Source organism: Spinacia oleracea, chromosome 4 (assembly GCF_020520425.1).
Source record: "Spinacia oleracea cultivar Varoflay chromosome 4, BTI_SOV_V1, whole genome shotgun sequence".
Classification (NCBI taxonomy): Eukaryota; Viridiplantae; Streptophyta; class Magnoliopsida; order Caryophyllales; family Amaranthaceae; genus Spinacia; species Spinacia oleracea.
Window position 1 is genome coordinate 86298204 of NC_079490.1, and position 23162 is coordinate 86321365.

General features: G+C 38.4%; 1 protein-coding gene and 1 long non-coding RNA gene across 2 annotated transcripts; both read right to left on the bottom strand.

Moving 5' to 3' along the window:
• Positions 1-7387: 7387 nt before the first annotated feature.
• LOC130459964 (uncharacterized) lies at positions 7388-10920 on the bottom strand. Its single transcript, XR_008919737.1, has 2 exons — positions 10886-10920; positions 7388-7638 (listed from the first exon to the last, which is right to left on the bottom strand). It is a non-coding gene; the product is annotated as an uncharacterized lncRNA (long non-coding RNA).
• Positions 10921-11130: 210 nt separating this feature from the next.
• On the bottom strand, positions 11131-12972 carry LOC130471678 (caltractin-like; the record flags this gene model as incomplete). The annotated part of the gene is made up of 5 exons (XM_056841937.1): positions 11131-11285; positions 11554-11706; positions 12597-12624; positions 12709-12745; positions 12840-12972. Coding segments are annotated over 5 exons (360 nt in total), but the record flags the coding sequence as incomplete, so codon positions are not given.
• Positions 12973-23162: the final 10190 nt, after the last annotated feature.

Genomic DNA, 23162 nt, shown 5'->3' on the forward strand with positions numbered 1-23162 from the left:
TAAATATGTTTAGGATGCATTTAGAATGCTTTATTATGGTTGCCAATGATTAGAAATTGATTGGGATTACTTGTTGGTTGTTTTAGGCGGAGAATTCTCTTTAGGCGACTTTTGAAAGTGTTAAAGTGGCCTATCAGTTTGTTTACACAAGGTACGTACGTACCTGTGTGCTTGGAATGTGTGCTAATTGTTGAAACCATGTTGAAATTGTTGATGAACTTGGTTATGTTGATATTGTTGATGAACTTGGTCAGGTTGAAATTGCATGTTTAGTACTGTTGGATGGACATATTGAACCTATATTGCATTATGAGAATTATAACATGTTAGTATGGATGATTGATGCAAACATGTTTGATTAGGAACACTAGATTACTTTGTATATATTGATTCAGATCGGTTGATTGTTGTTCCCTTTTAGCTTTTCACTACTTTATGAGGGCCGAGGACCTTGTTTAGTAAGTTGAAACCTTATACCCATATAGAGGGGTTGATCAGTATTAAAGGAAAGGTTGGATTTAATTGGAATGAGTCTTGTTTGATACCTTTGTGATTACTTACTTAATTCCAAGATAAAAACAGTTGCGAATAAATGTGGATTGTATGCCTTATGTGATTGTTGAGTCATAACAGGGTTTCAATTTGTAAATCATATAAAGTGAAACTGAGTAGCAATAGCTTTAGACTGTGCACGTCTAAAGTGACGTATAAACAGGAGTTGGGGTTCATGGTGGTAGCCAATGGCCTTTATCTCGGACCGGATTGATCACCGTGTCCTATTTTTATTCAAACGTTCCTCGATATCGCAGGTCACTGAGGTTACGGAGTCGCGCCCGTACCTCGTCTTCCTTAGTGAAGCTTCTAGCTAGAAAACTCGGTACATTGCCTATTTCAATTAAAATAATATTATTGTTATAAAAGTCTAGTCCAGTCTAGCCTAGTCTAGTCAAGTATGGTCGTCAAATTATCATGTTTTGTCTGCCCTTATTTATGTTTAATAGTATCATGTTAGGATTATTATTGTTTTAGTATGTAGTGCTCAGCTTTGCTGATTACGTGCTTTGTTTGTGTGTGTTGATCATAGCTATGCCTTATTGATCCTGTGATGACCCATCTTTGGTGAGCAGTCTCTAAGGATCAATAAGCGTTGCCCATCTACAGGTTTGAAGATGATGCATCATTGGGATCGGGATTAGAGAGCTTGTAGTTATATTTGTTTTATTAAGTGATTTGGTTTGTTAACTTGGATTTGAAATTTGTAGTACTATTCGTATTTCCTTATTTCTGTTAATTGGTTTTTGGACTTAATATGTAATCGATTATTTATGAACCTAAAAGTTAGTTTTATGTTTTCCGCTGCAAAATTCTGAATAAGCCGTTACGTTTTCACACGGGCGATAATACTTTGATAATTCTCTATAGTTATATTTATAAAAAGGGTTATTTTAGAAAAAGGGAATTGTCGGGGTGTTACAAAGTGGTATTTTTGAGCTAAAGGTTTTACTGACATTTCGTGTCTACCTTTTAAATTTTTAGATGCCTAACTAACTAATTAGTTACGTAAAAAGAATTTCGTATAATTAAACTACAACTAGTAAATAAATTGAAAGTTATTAGTTAGAAATGTTTGAAATTATTTTAACATTGACTCTTGAATTACGTGCTTTGAAATATGTTCTCGTTTATGTGAATTAATGTATTTCGTTTTTCTTTGAAATTTAAATTAATATTTTCGGAATTATATTTTTTTTTAAAAAAAAAAAAAATTTCACTGCTGCTGCTACAATACCGTAAATAAATAAATAAATAAAATATTTTATTTATTTGTTAATTATTTATTCGTTTAATCAAATTAATTCTTATAAATCATTCTTGTTTTATTCTTTTTATGCTTCAATGGTTGATATATTGTGACTATTTTGAGAGATGGGTAGCATAGGAAAGGGTATATAGAATAGAAGCATTGTGTCTGCATTATGTCAACATGATTGTACTTTCTCTACCTGCTAACTGTTGGGTCTTTCCTATGCTTTGCGATTGCTATATATTCTTACTTATTGTGTATTGTGGGATCATACGGTAAGTGAGAGTACTAATTACTAACATAGAAACTATGTTTAATTGTTATAGATCACTAATCATGTCTGGCATAGAAGAAAATAGAATAGGGAGCAACTCTAACCCTATTGTTCTGAGCGATGATGAAAATGTGATGAATTATGAACCTGACAACAGTAGAATTCGTAGTCTAGAGCACATTTGTCGCGAAGTAATGAAAACAAGTGCATATGGTAGTGATGATGAGGCGATTCGTGAGTATGACCGTGCTGTGGGTTAAACAAAAATGGATATCTACACAGCTTTTCTGAGGGTTGAATCTGATTTTGAGCCTGAGATTGAGTTTGAGCCTGAGCCTGAGCCTGAGCCTGAGCCCGAGTCTAAGCCAGAAGAAGATAGTCATCAACTTCAAGGTCTACGAAGATCCTCAAGGCCAAGAAAACAAGCTTATTATTTTGATATGGATGATGATGATGAACTTAAATATGAGTTATTCACCCTAGAAGGTTACAGCGAATCAAAGGACAAGTCTGATGATGTTTCCCTTTAGCTTTGCTTACCTATTTAGTTGTGTGTGAGAAAAATGTTGGACAATTCGCCCAACCATAGTTTATGTTTATATCGTAGAACCTTTTTTACTTTATTTTGAGAACAGGTGTGTGTTAATATTTAGGATTGTTATCGACATTCTTCTGAGGAATAAAAGTTAGATTATTGACTATCTAAAGGATCAAAGTTATTACGGGCACGCAAGGGGAATGTTTTCTTCTTTTATTCTACCTTATTATCCGTGATGATTGAAGTTATTCCTTGTTTCTCAGTTGAATGTTCTGCATGCGAATATCATTCGCAAATGATTGTTCATTTTGTGTGAATTTTGAATGTTGGTGTGATACTACATTGCTAGAGGATAATATAAGTAAAGGTTTGAACCTGAATTAGAGTATATTAATTTCAGGTCGCGCTCTAGGATGGCCAGTAATAACGACCTAGATGCTGCTATTCGCCTCTTGGCGGAAAGATTAAACCAGGAAAGAACTCAGCGCCCCGATTCTGCAGGGGACATGTTTGAAAGGCTTGCGAAAGTTAAGCTACCGTACTTTAAGGGACAAGCAGACCCCACCTTCCTTGAAAACTGGATCAGGGAGTTTGAGAAACTATTTGGGGCGGTAAACTGTCCTGAGCATCTGAAAGTAGGCCAAGCTGTCCTCTACCTGAAAGATAAGGCCGACCTTTGGTGGAGGGAAAATGGGACTAGACTAAGTGCTGCTGAGGGGTTCAATTGGGACTCATTTATTGTTGCCTTGAGGGGGAAGTTTTATCCTCCTTTTATGAGGAAGCAGAAAGCGCAGGAGTTTATCAACCTTAGGATGGGTAATATGACCATTGCTGAATACTACAGTAAGTTTATAGCTTTGTCGAGGTTTTCACCTGAGGTGGTAGCTACTGAGGAGCTAAAGGCTCAGAGGTTTGAGCAGGGGTTAACCGATGATATCCAACTGGGATTAGGCGGGGAAACCTTTACGTCCTTAGACATTGTGTATGGGAGAGCTGCTCATATTTATGGCCTGCAGACCAGGAGAGACAAAAAGAATATTGTTGTTGGGGACAAAAGGAAAGAGTTTAATGATGGGGGCAGTCAGGGGAACTTCAAAAGAAATAGAAATGGGAATGGTAATGGCAATGGTAATTTTCAGGGAAGAAATAACCAGGGGAATAACTACAACAACAAAAACCAACCTGAAAGAGTGCATCACTGTAAGATGTGCAACAACAACCACCCTGGGAAGGACTGTAAGGGGGAATTGGTAATTTGCAACTACTGTCGTAAGAAGGGGCATAGAGAGTATGAGTGCTTTACAAAGCAGAAGAGAGAGAAGAATGGTAGTGGGAGTAGTAACCAAGGGAAACCAGGGTTTAACCATTCGGGGAACCAAGGTTCAAAGCCTGCTGGGGCACCAAATAACCAGGGAAACCAAAACAAACCTGCCAATGGGAACAACAATAACAACAAGGCTCCCGAAAAGCTGTTCGTAATGAGTAGAAATGAAGCTGAACGTTCTGCAGATGTAGTTTCGGGTACTTTCTCTGCTCACTCCTTACCTGTTAAAACGTTGTTTGATTCAGGGGCAACTTATTCTTTTATTTCGTCCTCTATTGTTAAAAGTTTGAAGTTAGTAGATTTTGAGGCAATTGATTTACCTGTTAGTATGCCTACATGTGCAACCATAAGGTGTACGGAATTATTTAAGAACTTGCCTTTGAAGATAAAAGATTGCATTTTTCCATCCAATTTGATAGAATTTAGTTTGGGGGACCTAGATGTGATTCTGGGTATGGATTGGCTAAGTTTATACAAGGCCATGATAGATTGTGAGATTCAGAAAGTAAGCCTAAAGAACTCTACTGGGAAATCGATATCATATAGGCGTTTTGAGAAGTCTAAGAACTTTGGGGTGATCTCTGCGATGCAAGTGAGGAAGTTGGTCAATAAGGGGTGTGAATTATTTTTCTGTAGCGTCCAGGATGTAAGTAAAGAAGTTGGGGTGAAGATAGAGGATGTCCCAATCGTAAATGAATTCATAGATGTATTTCCGGATGAGATTTCAGGTATGCCACCTGCTAGAGCCCTTGAGTTTACCATAGAGTTAAATCCCGGAACTGCACCCATATCCAAGGTACCCTATAGAATGGCACCTCCAGAAATGAGTGAGTTGAAGACCCAATTGCAAGAGTTGTTCGACAAGGGATACATTAGGCCTAGTGCATCACCATGGGGAGCTCCAGTATTGTTTGTCAAAAAGAAAGATGGGAGTATGAGGTTATGCATTGATTATAGGGAGTTGAACAATGTAACAATCAAAAACAAATATCCTTTGCCTAGGATAGATGACCTGTTTGACCAGTTGAATGGGGCAAGTGTGTTCTCAAAGATTGATTTGCGTTCGGGATATCACCAGTTGAGAGTAGCTGAGAAAGACGTACCTAAGTGTAGACACCTACTTTTGTCCCCATTCCCGAAAGGGAAGGTTCGATGATGAGAACATAAATCTCCACTTGGCAACGCATCTCCTATAAAATAACGAATCTCAGTCACCCTTTCATTTCAGCCAAAACTGCTATTTATAGAAACCTGCTAAGAATAGTAACCGCCGTAAAAGGTAATTGTTAAAAGTGGCAAAATCATAAAAGATAGAAACCTGTCAGAATTAGGTGTTGCACTCCAACATAAATCCTAAAAGAGATAGAATTTGCATTCCTGGTATAATTCGAAAATAAGAGTTACGTATTAATTAAATTCCTAACGAACCTAGAGTTCGTAACAGGCCCAGACGCATTCCGTCATAAGTTAATACGCACTAAAAGACTCGGATAAATCTCAAAAGCTCCACGTTCTAAGAATCCAAATTTGACAAAGAACTCGGCCCAGATCCCATTTTCAACGCCAAGATCTGGGCGCCGAAATCTTCGGCGCCCAGCCCTGGGCACTGAAAATGCATGGGGCCGTTTTATCTCCGGATTCTTTTTGGATTCGTATCTTAAAATCTATCTTTCCACACACTCTTTTCCTATAAATACAGCCTAAAAACCAACGTGAAAAAGAACACACAATTCGATAACCTGAGTATTGACTCTAGCCTTAAGCCTAAGCCTCACGCTACGAAATTGATCCGGCGTTCTGTCGCAATCGACCCAAAAGTCGAATAGAATGCGTCCTGCCCCTTGTAGCTTGATGAATTAAGCCTAAATACTGGAACATTGCTTAGAAACCCGAGATTCGTTAAATAAAAGGAGAAATAGCAAAGCCAAGTGGTTAGTTTTCTGAGAACCACAACGCACCTCTCAAGGGTGCGTTGTAATGTGTCCCTTATATGATTTAATCGCTTTCATGACCCTTTTATAAAATTGTCAAACTATTAATTTGATTGATCTATCACGCCTAATAAGATAATACCTTGGACAATTGAATTATCATGCTAGGTACCTTAAATCAATCTAAATAAGATAATCACGATCGATTTAGTATTATGTGTTGCAAATTGCTAAAATCAATTCAGAATAGTTTAATAGTTTAACGCATGTCCCTTCAATTATTTATGCTGAGCTAGTAAGGATAACCTGCCTCTGGAGTATTATCGATGAGCACTCCTCTCGGTAGCTACAGTCCCCCGAACTCTCAATCTCTGCCCTGCGGGTGTACGTTGAGCGATCCCCACACCAGGGATCACAAGGGAACCTATGGCCGTCGTGGTCGAACATAATTGCACTCCCTTTATGTCACGATAACCGGGTTTTGTCAGTTTTTCTCATTGTCGTTAAAAACTGAATGACGACTCCTATATTACTAGTCGATTGGGTGTAAACTCACAGGAAATCCAATTACACTTGATCTGACAACGTCACGCCCACGAGGGACGAGGTCACACATTAGCCTCGTGCTTTTTCGACCCCCTCACAGTGGCGACTCCACTGGGGATTTTAATGAAATACTCGTGCTCGTAGGTAATCAAAATAGCCGAAGGGTGAAACGATCCTACCCCGCGTTTATTTCCCTATCAAGTTGGGACGACCTGAAAATCAGCATATTGATGTGAACGGACAGAACCGCATAACGAATCTTAGCTCCCTTGGCATGTTTCATCTCGGGAGTTGGGAATAAGGATACCCATCGCCACCCGGGGGGTGCATGCGCTTCGAATGTTGTCCACTCGGCACTTTTGCTAGTAGTACACCTATCCCAAACCCAATCGCTCGCCCACTAGGTCCCTCTCATTGGTGCATGCCCCCTTGGCTTACATCGTGATTGGCCTCTTGGGACGAAATTCGCTCGTGAATGCACTACCCCGACCGGGGCATGTGTTGGATCGACGATAGAAGCACTAGTAGAAAAAACCCTTATTGGAGCGGGCTTTTAGACCCCTGTTGCAGCGTACATCGTATGCTGCAACTGGGGAGCCTGCAACAAGTCTGAACTTGTTGCAGCGTACAAGTTCGCTGCAAAAAGTGATTTGTTGCAGCGGGCTTTTAGATGTACGCTGCAACAAGTGCCAAAAAATTGGCAAAAATTCAGACTTGTTGCAGCGTACAAATAAATGTACGCTGCAAAAAGTTGAGTCTTTTGCAGCGTACATATATATGTACGCTGCAACAAGTCCAAATTTTTGCGAAATTTTTTTCCCTTGTTGCAGCGTACAATTATATGTACGCTGCAACAAATCACTTTTGGCGGGAAAATTCTAATTTTGTTTAGGGATACCTAGAGTGCCTTGCACCAAATATAGAAACCTGTCAAAACAATAATAGAATAACGCAACCTGTTTAACAAATATAAAAACAACAACTGGAGTTTTGTATACTATATATCCCAAAACCAAATTAAGTGCACATATTACATTTAAATATATGTTCCAATTTCAACATAAACATACATTTTAATATAAAATTTATTCTATAACAACTAAACCAACTCGATCAAGCGCGCTAAAGCCAATAATAAATACTTGCTGGTAAAAAACTTGGCCCATTGCTCACGAACCACATCAAATTCCTCGCATAAGGCGCAATCCTCGGAGTGTAGACCTTTACAAAAACAGAAATTTAAATTAAACATTAGATTAAATACAAATTAAATATCACATTTTAACATTCAAGAAACTAATGACAATGTCCTAATAGTCTAAAATGAGTCCTTAGGTTCTTTAGTTCAAAGTTAGGAGCGAAAATGTCATTTTAGCCTAAATATGACCTATAATGACCCAATGAGCCTATAGGTGCATAAATAGATTGGAACGAGTCTTAGATCGTTAAAATTATGCATATTAAACATGTAATAAGTTTTAAATGAGTCCTTAGGTTCTTTATTTTAAAGTTGGGAGCGAAAATGCTTATTTTAGCCTAGATATGACCTATAACGATCAAACAAGCATTAAATGGGTATAAGTAGATTAGAATAAGTCCTAGAAACTCAAAACTAAGCTTATTAATCATATAATAATTTAAAAATGAGTCCTTAGGTTCTTAAGTTCAAAGTTGGGAGCGAAAATGTCATTTTAGCCTAAATATGACCTAAAACGACACAATGAGCCTTAAATGGGCATAAATGGATTGGAATGAGTCCTAGAAAGTTAAAACTAGAATATAAAACATTTAGTAGGTTTAAAATGAGTCCTTAGGTTCTTTAGTTCATAGTTGGGAGCGAAAATGTCATTTTAGCCTAAATATGACCTACAACGGCCTAATGAGCCTTAAAGGTGCATAAATAGATTGGAACGAGTCTTATAAAGTTAAAATTATGCATATTAAACATGTATTAAGTTTAAAATGAGTGCTTAGGTTCTTTATTTTAAAGTTGGGAGCGAAAATGCCTTATTTTAGCCTAGATATGACCTATAACGATCAAACAAGCATTAAATGGGTATAAGTAGATTAGAATAAGTCCTAGAAACTCAAAACTAAGCTTATTAATCATATAATAATTTAAAAATGAGTCCTTAGGTTCTTAAGTTCAATGTTGGGAGCGAAAATGTCATTTTAGCCTAAATATGACCTAAAACGACACAATGAGCCTTAAATGGGCATAAATGGATTGGAATGAGTCCTAGAAAGTTAAAACTAGAATATAAAACATTTAGTAGGTTTAAAATGAGTCCTTAGGTTCTTTAGTTCATAGTTGGGAGCGAAAATGTCATTTTAGCCTAAATATGACCTACAACGACCTAGTGAGCCTTAAAGGTGCATAAATAGATTGGAACGAGTCTTATAAAGTTAAAATTATGCATATTAAACATGTATTAAGTTTAAAATGAGTGCTTAGGTTCTTTATTTTAAAGTTAGGAGCGAAAATGCCTCATTTTAGCCTAAATATGACCTATAACTATCAAACAAGCATTAAATGTGCATAAATAGATTAGAACAAGTCTTAGAAACTTAAAACTAAGCATATTAATCATATAATAAGTTTAAAATGAGTCATTAGGTTCTTAAGTTCAAAGTTGGGAGCGAAAATGGCACTTTAGCCTAAATATGACCTACAACGACCTAATGAGCCTTAAAGGTGCATAAATAGATTGGAACGAGTCTTATAAAGTTAAAATTATGCATATTAAACATGTATTAAGTTTAAAATGAGTGCTTAGGTTCTTTATTTTAAAGTTGGGACCGAAAATGCCTCATTTTAGCCTAAATATGACCTATAACGATAAAACAAACATTAAATGTGCATAAATAGATTAAAATAAGTCTTAGAAACTTAAAACTAAGCATATTTATCATATAATAAGTTTAAAATGAGTCATTAGGTTCTTAAGTTCAAAGTTGGGAGCGAAAATGTCATTTTAGCCTAAATATGATCTATAATGACACAATGAGCCTTAAATGTGCATAAATGGATTGGAATGAGTCCTAGAAAGTTAAAAATAAGCATATAAAACATTTAGTAAGTTTAAAATGAGTCCTTAGGTTCTTTGGTTCATAGTTGGGAGCGAAAATGTCATTTTAGCCTAAATATGTCCTATAACGACCAAACAAGCCTTAAATGTGTATAAGTAGTTAGAATAAGTCTTAGAAACTTAAAACTAAGCATATTAAACATGTAATAAGTTTAAAATAAGTCCTTAGGTTCTTTATTTTAAAGTTGGGAGCGAAAATACCTTATTTTATCCTAAATATGACCTACAACGATAAAACAAGCATTAAATGTGCATAAATAGATTATAATAAGTCTAAGAAACTTAAAACTAAGCATATTTATCATATAATAAGTTTAAAATGAGCTATTAGGTTCTTAAGTTCAAAGTTGGGAGCGAAAATGTCATTTTAGCCTGGGGTTGGATAATTTTAAACACATACTAATTCCAAAATATTGTAAACCAAATAGATTGGATTAAGTCTTGGAAAGTTGAAACTAATCATATGAATCATGTATTTAAGTTTGACATGAGTTTTTAGGTTCGTTAGTTCAAAGTTGGGAACGAAAGTGACATTTTAGCCTATATATGACCTATAACGGCAAAAGAAGTCTCGAATGTGCAGAGATAGATTGGAACGAGTGTTGGAAATTTAAAACTAATCATATTAATCATGTAATAAGTTTGAAATGAATCCTTAGGTTATCTAGTTATGAATTGGGAGCGAAAATGACTTATTTTAGCCTAACTATGACCTATAACGACCAAAGTCTCAAATGTGCATACATAGATTAGAATGAGTTTTATAAAGTTAATACTATGCATATTAATCATGTAATAAGAATAAAATGAGTCATTAGGTTCGTTAGTTCAAAGTTGGGAGCGAAAAATGTCATTTTAGCCTAATTATGACCTATAATGGCCAAACAAGTCTCAAATGTGCATAAATAGATTGGATTTAGTCTTGGAAAGTTAAAGCTAATCATATAAATCATATAGTAAGTTTGAAATGAGTTCTTAGGTTCATTAGTTCAAAGTTGGGAGCGAAAATGTCATTTTAGCCTAAATATGACCTATATAGCCAAACAAGTCTCAAATGTACATAAATAGATTGGATTGAGTCTTGGAAAGTTACAACTAATCATATGCCTATTTCCACCCAAATCCAAGAACAACCTATGCCTATTTCCAAAAAAGAAAAAGGGAGGGAAAGAAAAAGAAAGATAATACAAGAGCATGTTAAAGACCAAAAAATAAAAACAAGTAGAAACTTAGCCGATTTTCATATTAGCTTTATGACTTATTTTTCCCCCACATGGAATCCTTCTTCAGCTAATTCCATTAATTAATTAAATGAGAAAACAAATTAAATAATTAACCAACACCAAAGTACATGCAAGAAACAAAATTAGATGTCTTACTTTTTTCCTCAACCGGCTTTTCCTTTCTGCCTCACGGTTCTGAGCAAGCCTTCGTAGAGTCTATAATAATAAATCTTTAAAGATGTTACAAAAATGAAGCTACAAGATGTCAAATAGCATGAAAAGAGAAGAGTGAACAACTTCTAACCTTATGATCAGTCTACTTCGATCTGTCACTCGAATGATAATGACATTGCTTCTGCCCCCACCGTCTCTGAGCTTCCATCGTCACGAAATACAACCAGGCCTTTATTGAGTTTGTCATCCCAAGATTCAAGTTCAGCCTCTCTCCAAATGCTAGCTCCATTCCCTGAAACTGCCAAAATGCTAGCTCCTACAAATGGCTGCCCCCAACTAGGTGACACATACTTCTTCAGGGAAGACAGGGACATTAGTGTTCCTGTAGCAGATAACAATACAATATTTAGGTAAGATAACAGCTGGAATTACCAAAATGGCCTGCAATATATATATATATATATGGGGATTTTGAACTACATATTGGAAATCTACAAGTAAAGAATCTGGAAACAAATGCAGAGATTGTACTTTTATATCACAAAAGAAGATTAGTACGTAAACCTGGAAAATCTAGATTGGTCAAATAGACAAAACAAATCACTGATGACTGAAATAAGACACTAAAACAAGAATAAACAGAGGTTTACATTATTATCTTGGTCGATTATACGAAATGCTTTCATTAATTCTTCCTTAGTGTCTCTTTCTCCGATTTTAGCAGTCATCATGTGACAAAATTCATCGAAATCAATGGCACCACTTCCATCCTTGTCAACATCCGCAATCATTTGATTGATTTGCTGAAATAACACAAAAAGTCAAGCACAGTAGCTGTTATAACAAACCGCAGTCCCCTTAATCAATTACCTTTCCCTTCCTTTATTGCAACCAGAGCAAAAATGGTGAGTAAATATAATCTATAAAAAGGATACCTTAAAATAAATTTCAGGTGGCCCATATATGATATATGGGAACTATGAGAGAGGCTGGATGTACTGTAGTTTGTCGCTGACATAATTAAATAAGCTCAGAGAAAGGGGCTGGCACTAGCAGTTACTGCACTCAAGATAGTTTCAGGAGGTGGCCTAAAAACTTAAATGATGCATTTGAATCTCAAGTAAAACATGAACATTTTATAAGAGTATAATCATCTATGTTACTTGGACATGGGTACGAGTGTCGAGTACAAGTGTACATGTCCAAGTGCCAGGGCAAGATAGGTGTCATAAAATTAAACACGGGGATGGGGACATGACATAACAAGTATAAGAAACATATCCTCACTCTAAAATACCTTTTCTTTTTCAGATCCGGTTGTAATTGTAGATACATAAATACACAACACAATTCAGGCTGACTTGTTTGCTAATTCTTGTATGAATTCTCATTTCAAGCTCATTTGTGAGTATACATATGCACAACTTTCTCTTCATTACCCCTCTCTTGTTTTATTTTTCTAATTTTCTCTATGAATATGTGGTTCGAGATGGTTGAGCCGTTGAGGTATTATGAGACTCTGGGTAAATATTGAAGTGTCAGTTAAGGAGGCCACACCCTTGTCTGAGTGTCTTAGAACCCAGAGAAGAAAAAGAATAGTGGAAGGAACATAGGTTATCTTTTTGCAAGTATTCAGAGAAGAAATATTTCAATCGTAATCAACAAAAAACCAACAAAATGACAGATTTTATACCTCTTCGGTCATCTCAAAACCCAGAGCACTGCAACGATGCAGTTTTAGGTCAGGTAACTGTGTTAAGTGTGTAGTGGTATATCAAAACCTTAGGATTTACAAAGAATAATACCTCATAGCAACATTCAACTCCTTAGCATCAATAGTTCCTGAAAATAACAATTTGAATCAAACAGGCGAGATTGCGAGAACAAACTAAATGGTTTGACATATAAAATTCGAAACACAAAACAGATTCAAAACCTGAGCCATCAGTGTCAAACAGTTCAAAAGCTTCCTTTATCTCTTGCCTCTTCTGTTGAGTGAGACCATGATGACGCCCACGTGGCTTATCTTTCCTCACCGTCCTAGCACTTGACTGATAGTATTTACCAAATCAAGAAAATCAAAGTCAACAAAATTCACTAGAAAAATACACACCAACATCTAACAGATATTTCACTACTTAGAGCACACTATTGGCCGGTGTCTCAGTTCCTATCCAAACAGTTCGAACTCAAGACGGTCTAATAACTCAATTAATTCTTACACACTAACAGGAAACTAACCAGCTATATATCGTGCCAGTAAGAATAGAAACAGATACATAAACAAAACACAAATAAAGCAGAACCATAGTAAAAGAATATACTAAATAGAAAATCATCAAAGTGATATAGTAATTCATAGGGTACCAAATATTATCCACTTTAGGGTTGACATTCAAAATCGGAAAAAAACCGGAAAAAAATAAAACCCTAACAATCAAAATCGGAAAAAATGTATCAATTAACACAAAAAATAAGAATAATTTATATAATCAAACCCTAAAAATACGAAATTAGGGGAAAAATCAAGAATTGACTGAAAGCAAACCCTAAAAATACGAAATTAGGGGGAGATGAGGCGAGAACACAGACCCATCGGCGAAGACAGCGACGCAGGGCCGAGCAACGCCTGAGTTGCTGAGTTCGACGGCTGAGTTCGACGGCGGCTGAGTTCGAAGGCTGAGGTCGAAGGCCAGATGCTTGGAGAGAAGGAGTCGAGCAAATTTTCACAAAAACCAAGACGAATTGTCACCCAATTTCAACAATTAATTGCAAAAAACCCAAAAAAACCACGAATTAGAGAGAGAAAGAGAGCAGATGAAGAAGAAGAAGAATGAGGAGGTGAGAGAGTACGCAGGGAAAGCTGAGGGAAGAAGAGGGAGTACTGAGCGTGGAAATGGTCCTTAGGTTTGAGATGAAATGTTTTTCTTAATTAGCTTTGCAGCGAATTTTTTTTATTGCAGGGGGCTTTTATCTGTACGCTGCAAAATAAATGGGCTATTGCAGGGGGCTTTTACTTTGTACGCTGCAAAAAACTCTCTTGCTGCGGGCAATTAATTTGTACGCTGCAACAACCCTTTATAAAGTTTGACCCGCGTTGACCTACTGGTTGTTGAAGCGTATTATTACATGTACGCTGCAACAAGGGGGTTGCAACAGGGGTTTTTTCTACTAGTGAAGAGGTACCAAGCCGGCACAAATATTACCCATAGAAGCCTATCATAAACTACGTGACATATTATTTTGCTTCATGTTGTAATGTTAGTTACGTGTAGCGAATTATGTGATTGTGTGTGACAAATAATGCTAGAAAACCAACGACCCTAAAAATTGCCCAAACATTCATAAACACCAATTGGCCAAAGAGTTGTACCAAACTACGTGTTCCACAGCCCCGGGCGATCGCCACAAAAATAAGCGACGCCCAGGACAGCCTGTAACGGATCCCACAACGCCGCACAACGCGTAAAGGACGTTATGAGGCAAACACGCAAAATTAAGTCGTATGTACGAAAAAAGGATAGACGAAAAGAATACGAGTACCAATCAGGGACGCATTTTCAGTGCCCCTGGCTGGGCGCCAATCGTTTTCAACGCCCCTGCTGGGCGCTGAAGTTGCTGCCTGGCCTTTTGGTCAGGCACAACAGCCTCGGTACCCGCGCATAAAGTATACGTAGCAATAAAAATATTCGTAACAAATTCGCTACGAGGACGTATGAAAAAAGGCGCTCGATTCTAAGAACGACTTATAAAATAAACAACTCCTTGTGTCGTCATTAGGCCTCCTATGACGACAATGTTCGGCACCAAAACCGAGCACGCTGATTAAATGACCTTGAATGTCACATGGGCAAAGTATTCAAAAAATGATGTTCAAATAATGTTTTCAAGGAAAAAATAATGTTCGAATAAAAAACAAATAAATCCGAGTCTAGACTAGGCTATGCCAAAGTACAATCTAAATCCTAAGTCTTAGTTGTCTTATACATAGAATCGGTCCTAATGCTTGGTGTCGTTCTGCAAGTTAAAAGGTTAAACCATATTGAGTCTCCCTTCCTAACGTTTAAAAGAAATCAATAAGCACCCATATGTAATTGTCATCCCTTTCTAAGAATCTACGGCCTCAATACTCTCTCTCACCAGTAAAAAGAATATATTATGTAATTCAAGTATTTGCAAAATGGAAGCAGTCACATTCTGAAAATCATTCCTCCATAGTCGCACAACCCCCAAAGTGAGCCTAAGGTGTCAATACCATTGGCAAAAAGAAAATTAATGGCCTCAAGGCTTATGATCACATTGGGTCACGACTATCATAGTCCTCTCGAGCCACTCGCTCCTTGAAGTACTCCTAAGTACGGACTAAAAGATTTTCCATGAATGCAACATGATGAACCATGAAAATACCCAAATCGGCATGCCATAAGGCTACCATTGGGGTAAAGCGATACACACTAAGAGGGAAGCCGCACTAATGATTCTAGTCTTGCAAAAATGAAAATTCGATCTCCCCAACTAACTACCTTGCCAACATTAAGCAAAATGGCGCATGACAAATGAATACCCAAGGGTTAAAATCTAAAGTGTCAACCAACGAAAGTTATGGTCCAATTAGCCTAAGTCTGAAAGTCGCTTGGTCAAGTATTATAGGCTTACGCCACGTCATTATTTTGAGTCTAGGCCACCTCCTTGTATTCATACACGGGTTATAATCAGAAAAATTAATGAAAGTTCGAGTCTAAATCACAACTTCCAATTAAATCCCGGAAACTGGAATCTGAAAAGAAGCAAAAAAGATTATTTTCGATGTAATTCTTTCGTTAAATTTCAATAAAGTAAAAACAACATTTTGAATCTACGCTATTTGCACATTTTGAGAAACGACTAAATACGCTTGCAAAGTAAGACAATTTAAAGGTCCACTATAGGCCAACAAACGAGGCTCACTCAGTCTCGCCTCGTGACTCAAAGACCACAACCATCTACCTTTTAGCCCAAATAAAAAGGGGGAGAAATCCCAAGCAAAAAAGAAAAAAGAGAAAGAGAAAAGGGAGAGCGAAAAGAGCGAGCCATGAAATACTTGGTCCGTACCTCCCAAAGTGCGAAATTTACCCAAGTAAACGAAGGAAAAGAATTGAGTCAACCAATCCAAATCATACCACAAAAACTACATAAAGTTCTACGATCTTCTACCCTTTCTAATCCTCATGCTTGGCTAATACCTATACAAATTATCCTATCTCATTCAACCCATCTTTCAAGCCGTCTTGAGTCACGAATAAAAAAAAAGACAAATGAAAAGTACATTCTACGCTTAACGTAAAAAAATAAATAATAAATAATAAAAAAGAAACTTTGCAAAGCGCCTTTAAAGTTCGTCTAAAAAGAAAAGGAAGCATTTAGCGCACAAAAAAGATTCGCAAATATTTGGCACAAAACGAAAAGGAGCAGCGAAAAAAGGCAGCCCAGAACACGTTTTCAACGCCCAGGCCTGGGCGCCAAAAATAATAACGCCCAGCCCTGAGCGCCGTTCTTGCTTATCACTTTGCAACTCCCAATTCCTAAAAGTGTTCGTATATTTTCCTATATACATGCGGAAGAATAACGAACACTTGGGGGGTAGAAGATCATATAAAATACGCAAAATACGCACGCTCCAAAATTTTCGTACACTTATTTCACCCTATTTCAAACATTACGATTCCACTCGAACGTACTTGTTTAAAATCGGCATTCTAAGAAACCATTTTCTGGCTAAGAACTACGCAAGACCTGATTCCAAATTAAATCTAGTTAAGGCGGATACATAGGCAATCCATGATTCGGTCCAACCAATTTGCAAAAATGTTAAAGGCTATAGAATAACAAGAATAAAAATAGAGTCCCTTATTGAAATTTAATTACTTGCAATCCAAATCGAAAGAAAAATTTTAAGTCAAAGGAAGAATCCAAGTCATCAAGATTCCAAAATGAGCACACATCCAAAAATAATAAGGGCACGTACCCTTGCCAGAAGGAGCACTCACACTCCTAGGCACTTAGCCAATACTCAAAAGATCGCTTTGCCTCAATTGAATGGGGGCTAGTGCGAGCGTTCATGACCTCTAAAGTACTCAACTTGACCCTCCCTAAAGCAAAGTAACCCACTTAAAGACCTTCTTTCACCACTAGACACAGTCATAATCGCCAACAAGTAGTAAAGGCAGTAAGCTTGTAATAAAGAGGATTGTTCTACGGCATCGCCCCATCGTTCCTTCGAACTCAGGGCACCCGTTCACGGGCAAATGCTTGCGAATCCCCTTTGAAAAAATCAGACATTGTCAATAGGACTTGGCACTTAACCAAGGCTCACCCTACTCAGACATATGACACGGGCATCTAAAATCGAAATCTGAAAGCATCATTAATGAGAAGACATAATAGCAACTGGGGGCTAAAAATTGAAATGAAAGAACTAGGGAAAGAACTAAGTATACCTTGACCTTTGAAAGCGGTTTATATTCCCGCAATTCTGGAAATGATGGCCCTAAAAGCCTAAAGCATGTGCCACACGGGCACAAGGAATATCTTGACGCCTGCACCCTGGCTTCCAGCAAATCCTTAGACAGCATTCCGAAAATCGTAACAGTATTTTGATTCACTCATGTAATCCTGTACGAACCCTTCTATAAGTCAACTTACTTAGGCCACCTCGGATTGTACACAGTAGGACTCAGATTTCAAATAGTTTTCAAAGACTTCTTCGAACATAATAAAGTGTCGTTGGCTAAGTATGCGTTTAACTTGATGTTGCAAGTGAGTCAAAAAGATTTCTAAATATGATTATGGGTAAAGAAAGGCACCTAGCTTTTGGTCAAGGCACACTTCAACATGTGACTACCTTGACCATGGCAATGTCGCACAATACGACATTTACAAGAGAAGTAGCAAATCACTACTCAAACGTACCTCGCACTAAACGAGTCTGGTTCAAACTATTCATGATCCATGTCACCGTGAATGCATAAAAACGTATGCCAAGCATTATAGCACCAAGCCAATCCCGTAGCTACAATTGGGGGCTTGAGAAAAACACTCCAAAAATGCTCGAAATGACGATTTTATCGCAAATTCTCGACGCTAATGCTATACACACGTCATAGGGGCACAATCCTAAGGTTTGATCGTGTAAAACGAACCTTAGAATGGCTACAACCCCTCCCAAATTCTAAGCACTACTTAGAGTATATAAAGTCACCCCACTAACAAGGGTAACTGAAAATCGCGAGTCACCAAAACTCCGATCAAACTACTGCACATAACGTTCGCCCTACAAGCGCCCGTTACACAATCTACGTCGTTCCAAAGCAAAAGCGAAAGAAAAATCAAGGATAAAAAAAAGAAAAAAAAAAAGAAGAAACATCTATGAATCCTCGCATCGAACGAAGTAATAAGCCGTGCACACCCACGCGGAAAGGTGCTACACTTGTTCGAGCACCTGAATGAGGCGTGATGAAGTACTCTAATGCAAAAAATAATAATGATATCCCAACACCTCGAGGAATGTTCTAAGACACGCTGTTAGGCCACACAAGCCTACGTCGCACCATAAGTTCAACCATCCCACGGTACAAGTCTAAAAAAAAAAGAGTAAGGGATATTGCACTAATGCGGGCACGACCAAGAGTATGAGGCAAAGACTACTTATCGCCCAAATTCAAAATGCAAGCCACACGACTTCTACATTAAGGATTAAAGGTAGCAAAATATTACCTACCACGGAAGGGATAGCTCGCACCTACACGAGCGGGACCCCAAGGCATCTTTCTCGAAAGAACCTACAAAAATCGTACGCCAAAAGGAAGCATCCCAACATGCATACTTGGGGGCTCCAAGCTACGAAACGACCGTAGCAAAATAAAAAAAATATATACGCGATCAAAGTCTTACGCCTCAAGGTATGTTCCTCGGGCCATATAGACTCGCCCAACTATTGCAATAACCGTACGCCTTAAGAGCGACAATTCCTTTAAATAATCGCCCCAAAGCGACAAACACCGTAGTCCACCAATCGGCTACGGATTCTTGAGAAATCATCACGATCACTCAACTCATTGTGATCTCTAATAAAATTTTACATTCCAAAAATAAAGAAAAACAAAAGAGAGGAGAATACGTAGAATTTCCAAGTAAAATAAACGAACGAAGAAGAGGCCAAGTGTGTCATCAAAAGACCAGCCCAAACAATATTTTCAACGCCCCACTTGGGCGTGAATTATTTCTAACGCCCAGGCCTGGGCGCCGAAAATGATCCCAGGCCCAAAAGAAGCCCTGACTTCTATAGGGTCCTGTCGTGTCCATTCGACTCGAAAATTGCCGATTTCTTTACTGAAAGTCGCACCTCACGGCTTGAGTAGCACACCACTACAAAGATCGCTCGCACTTACGAGCACGATCCCAAACACGACCAAGGACATTACAAAATGCGTATCCCCAAGGAACCTCTTTGACAAGAAATGACCGTCAAGCACGAGTGCTTGGGGGCTCGAAAGAAAATATATATTTTAAAAGAGAGTATGCAAAGTTAAAACAATATTCCCAGACTACGCTGTGCGAAGTCCCGTGTTTGGATAATCTCAAAAGATAAAATCGGATTACGACCTCAAGACAAAGGTCGCCGTTGATACTTATACATAGTCCCCTAATCAAGGACCCAGGTAGTGGCAAAATTGAGCCGTAAAGGCTAGCTCAAAACCATGATAGATGATGACCACGAGACAATGGTCCGTCTAAGCACGTTGTCAACCCACATTCAGGTTGCAACTAAATCCGAGCATCCCTCTAAAGAATTCGCTCTTACAAGAATGAATGAAAAGAAATTCTCAAAAGAAATCACAAGAACAAATGAAATAGGGACTTTCCCACCTCAATCGGGCAAGATCGCGACACGTACCACGCAAGTCCCAAATCGAAAAGACGAATTCAGGTTCGCTCACCTCCAGCGGGCGGGGCGTCCACCCTTAGCGGATAGGGCTCGCCCACCTTCAGCGGGCGGGGTCTGAGTCACTAACCGCGCAGGTCCTCAGTTTTCGAAAATGAAAAGAAAATAAATTCTTCAAAAACAAAAAACAGGCTCGCCATCTTCAGCCGGCGGGGTCTACGTCACAAACCGCGTAGGTCCTTATTTTCAAAACATCAAAACAGATTCGTCCACTTCTATCGGACGGGGCGTCCACCCTCAGCGGACAGGCTCGCCATCTTCAGCCGGCGGGGTCTACGTCACAAACCGCGTAGGTCCTTATTTTCAAAACATCAAAACAGATTCGTCTTGCCCCTTGTAGCTTGATGAATTAAGCCTAAATACTGGAACATTGCTTAGAAACCCGAGATTCGTTAAATAAAAGGAGAAATAGCAAAGCCAAGTGGTTAGTTTTCTGAGAACCACAACGCACCTCTCAAGGGTGCATTGTAATGTGTCCCTTATATGATTTAATCGCTTTCATCACCCTTTTATAAAATTGTCAAACTATTAATTTGATTGATCTATCACGCCTAATAAGATAATACCTTGGACAATTGAATTATCATGCTAGGTACCTTAAATCAATCTAAATAAGATAAACACGATCGATTTAGTATGATGTGTTTCATATTGCTAAAAGCAATTCAGAATATTTTAATAGTTTAACACATGTCCCTTCAATTATTTATGCTGAGCTAGTAAGGATAACCTGCCTCTGGAGTATTATCGATGAGCACTCCTCTCGGTAACTACAGTCCCCCGAACTCTCAATCTCTGCCCTGCGGGTGTACGTTGAGCGATCCCCACACAAGGGATCACAAGGGAACCTATGGCCGTCGTGGTCGAACATAATTGCACTCCCTTTATGTCACGATAACCGGGTTTTGTCAGTTTTTCTCATTGTCGTTAAAAACTGAATACCGACTCCTATATTACTAGTCGATTGGGTGTAAACTCATAGGAAATCCAATTACACTTGATCTGACAACGTCACGCCCACGAGGGACGAGGTCACGCATTAGCCTCGTGCTTTTTTGACCCCCTCACACTAAGACTGCATTTAGGACTCGTTATGGTCATTATGAGTTTACAGTAATGCCTTTTGGGTTAACCAATGCACTCGCCATATTTATGGATTTGATGAATAGGATTTTCTATGAATTCCTAGATAAGTTTGTGGTGGTATTCATTGATGATATTCTGATCTATTCGAGGAGTGAAAAGGAACATGATGAGCATTTGAGGATTATCTTGGAGACGCTTTGGAAGAACCAGTTGTATGCAAAGTTCTTTAAGTGTGAGTTTCGTGTGGAAAAGATAGCATTTTTGGGACATTATGTGTCAAAGGAAGGAGTCTGTGTGGATCCTGCCAAGATTCAAGCTGTGAGTGAGTGGCCTACTCCAAAGAATGTGTCTGATATTCGGAGTTTCCTAGGTCTAGCTGGTTACTATAGGAGATTTGTGAGAGATTTCTCAAAGACAGCAAGACCCATGACCAACTTGATGAAGAAAGAATCAAAATTTGAGTGGAGCGAAAAATGTGAGGAAGCTTTCCAAATTCTCAATGAACGTTTAACCTCAGCACCTGTTTTGACCTTGCCTGATGGGAATGAAGGGTTTGAGGTATATAGTGATGCGTCGAAGAATGGGTTGGTGTGTGTGCTACAGCAAAATGGGAAGGTGATTGCGTATGCGTCGCGTCAATTGAAACCATATGAGGCTAATTACCCTACCCACGATCTAGAGCTAGCTGCGATTGTTTTCGCTTTGAAAATTTGGAGACATTACCTCTATGGGGCAACATGTAAGATCTTCACAGACCACAAAAGCCTAAAATACATTTTCACCCAGAAAGATCTTAACATGAGACAAAGAAGATGGTTAGAGTTGATCAAGGACTATGATTTGAACATTCAGTACCATGAGGGGAAAGCAAATGTAGTTGCCGATGCATTGAGTAGGAAATCTAGCCATAGTATGAATGTCTTGGTAGTGCCTGAAGAGTTGTGTCGAGACATGCAGAGACTTAGCCTGGAAATAGTAAATCATGGGGAAACCAAAGCAAAACTGAGTGCATTGTCATTGGGGTTGTCCATATTCGAGGAGATTAGAGAAAGTCGAGCTGGGGATGAATACTTAGAGAAAATCAAAGAAAAGATGGGACAAGGGAAAGAAGTAGATTTCAAGATTCATGAGGATGGTAGTTTGAGGTTCAAAGGGAGATGGTGTGTACCACAGAAGTGTGACAAACTCAAGAGACGTCCTATGGATGAGGGGCATAATACTCCATATTCTGTGCACCCTGGCAGTGACAAGTTGTACAAAGACCTGAAGCAAATCTATTGGTGGCCTAATATGAAACGGGAAGTTGCTGAATTTGTGTCTAGATGCCTAACCTGTCAGAAAGTCAAAATAGACCACAAAAGACCCATGGGGAAAGTTCAACCTTTAGAAGTGCCAGGATGGAAGTGGGATTCCATTTCTATGGATTTTGTTACTGCCTTGCCTAGATCAAAGAACGGAAACGATACCATTTGGGTGATTGTGGACCGTCTAACAAAATCAGCCGTGTTTATTCCGATTAAAGAGACATGGAAAAAGAAATAGCTTGCAAAGACTTACATTAAGCATGTAGTGAGGTTGCATGGGGTCCCAACCGATATTATCTCAGACCATGATTCAAGATTCCTCTCGAAATTTTGGCAAAAGGTCCAGTTGAACCTTGGGACAACATTCAAAATGAGCACAGCTTTCCACCCTCCAACCGATGGTCAGACTGAGAGAACTAACCAGACCATGGAAGATATGTTAAGGGCTTATGCTATTGACTTTAAGGGTAGTTGGGAAGACCATCTAGACTTGATCGAATTTTCATACAACAATAGTTACCATGCAAGCATTAAGATGGCACCTTTTGAGGCACTATATGGGAGAAAGTGTAGAAGTCCCACCTGCTGGAATGATTTCAGTGAAAATATAGTTTTGGGAACATAATTCATTGAGGAGACTGTCAGGAATGTAAAATGATTCAGGCTAGAATCCAGGCTGCCCAGGATAGGCAAAAGAGTTATGCTGATTTGAAAAGAAGAGATGATGAATTTGCAGTAGGTGATAAAGTGTTCTTGAAAGTATCACCAACCGAGGGTGTGATGAGATTTGGGAAGAAGGGAAAGCTAAGTGCCAAGTATGTAGGCCCATATGAGATTCTGCAACGAATAGGGAAAGTAGCATACAAGTTAGCCTTGCCAATGGAGTTCG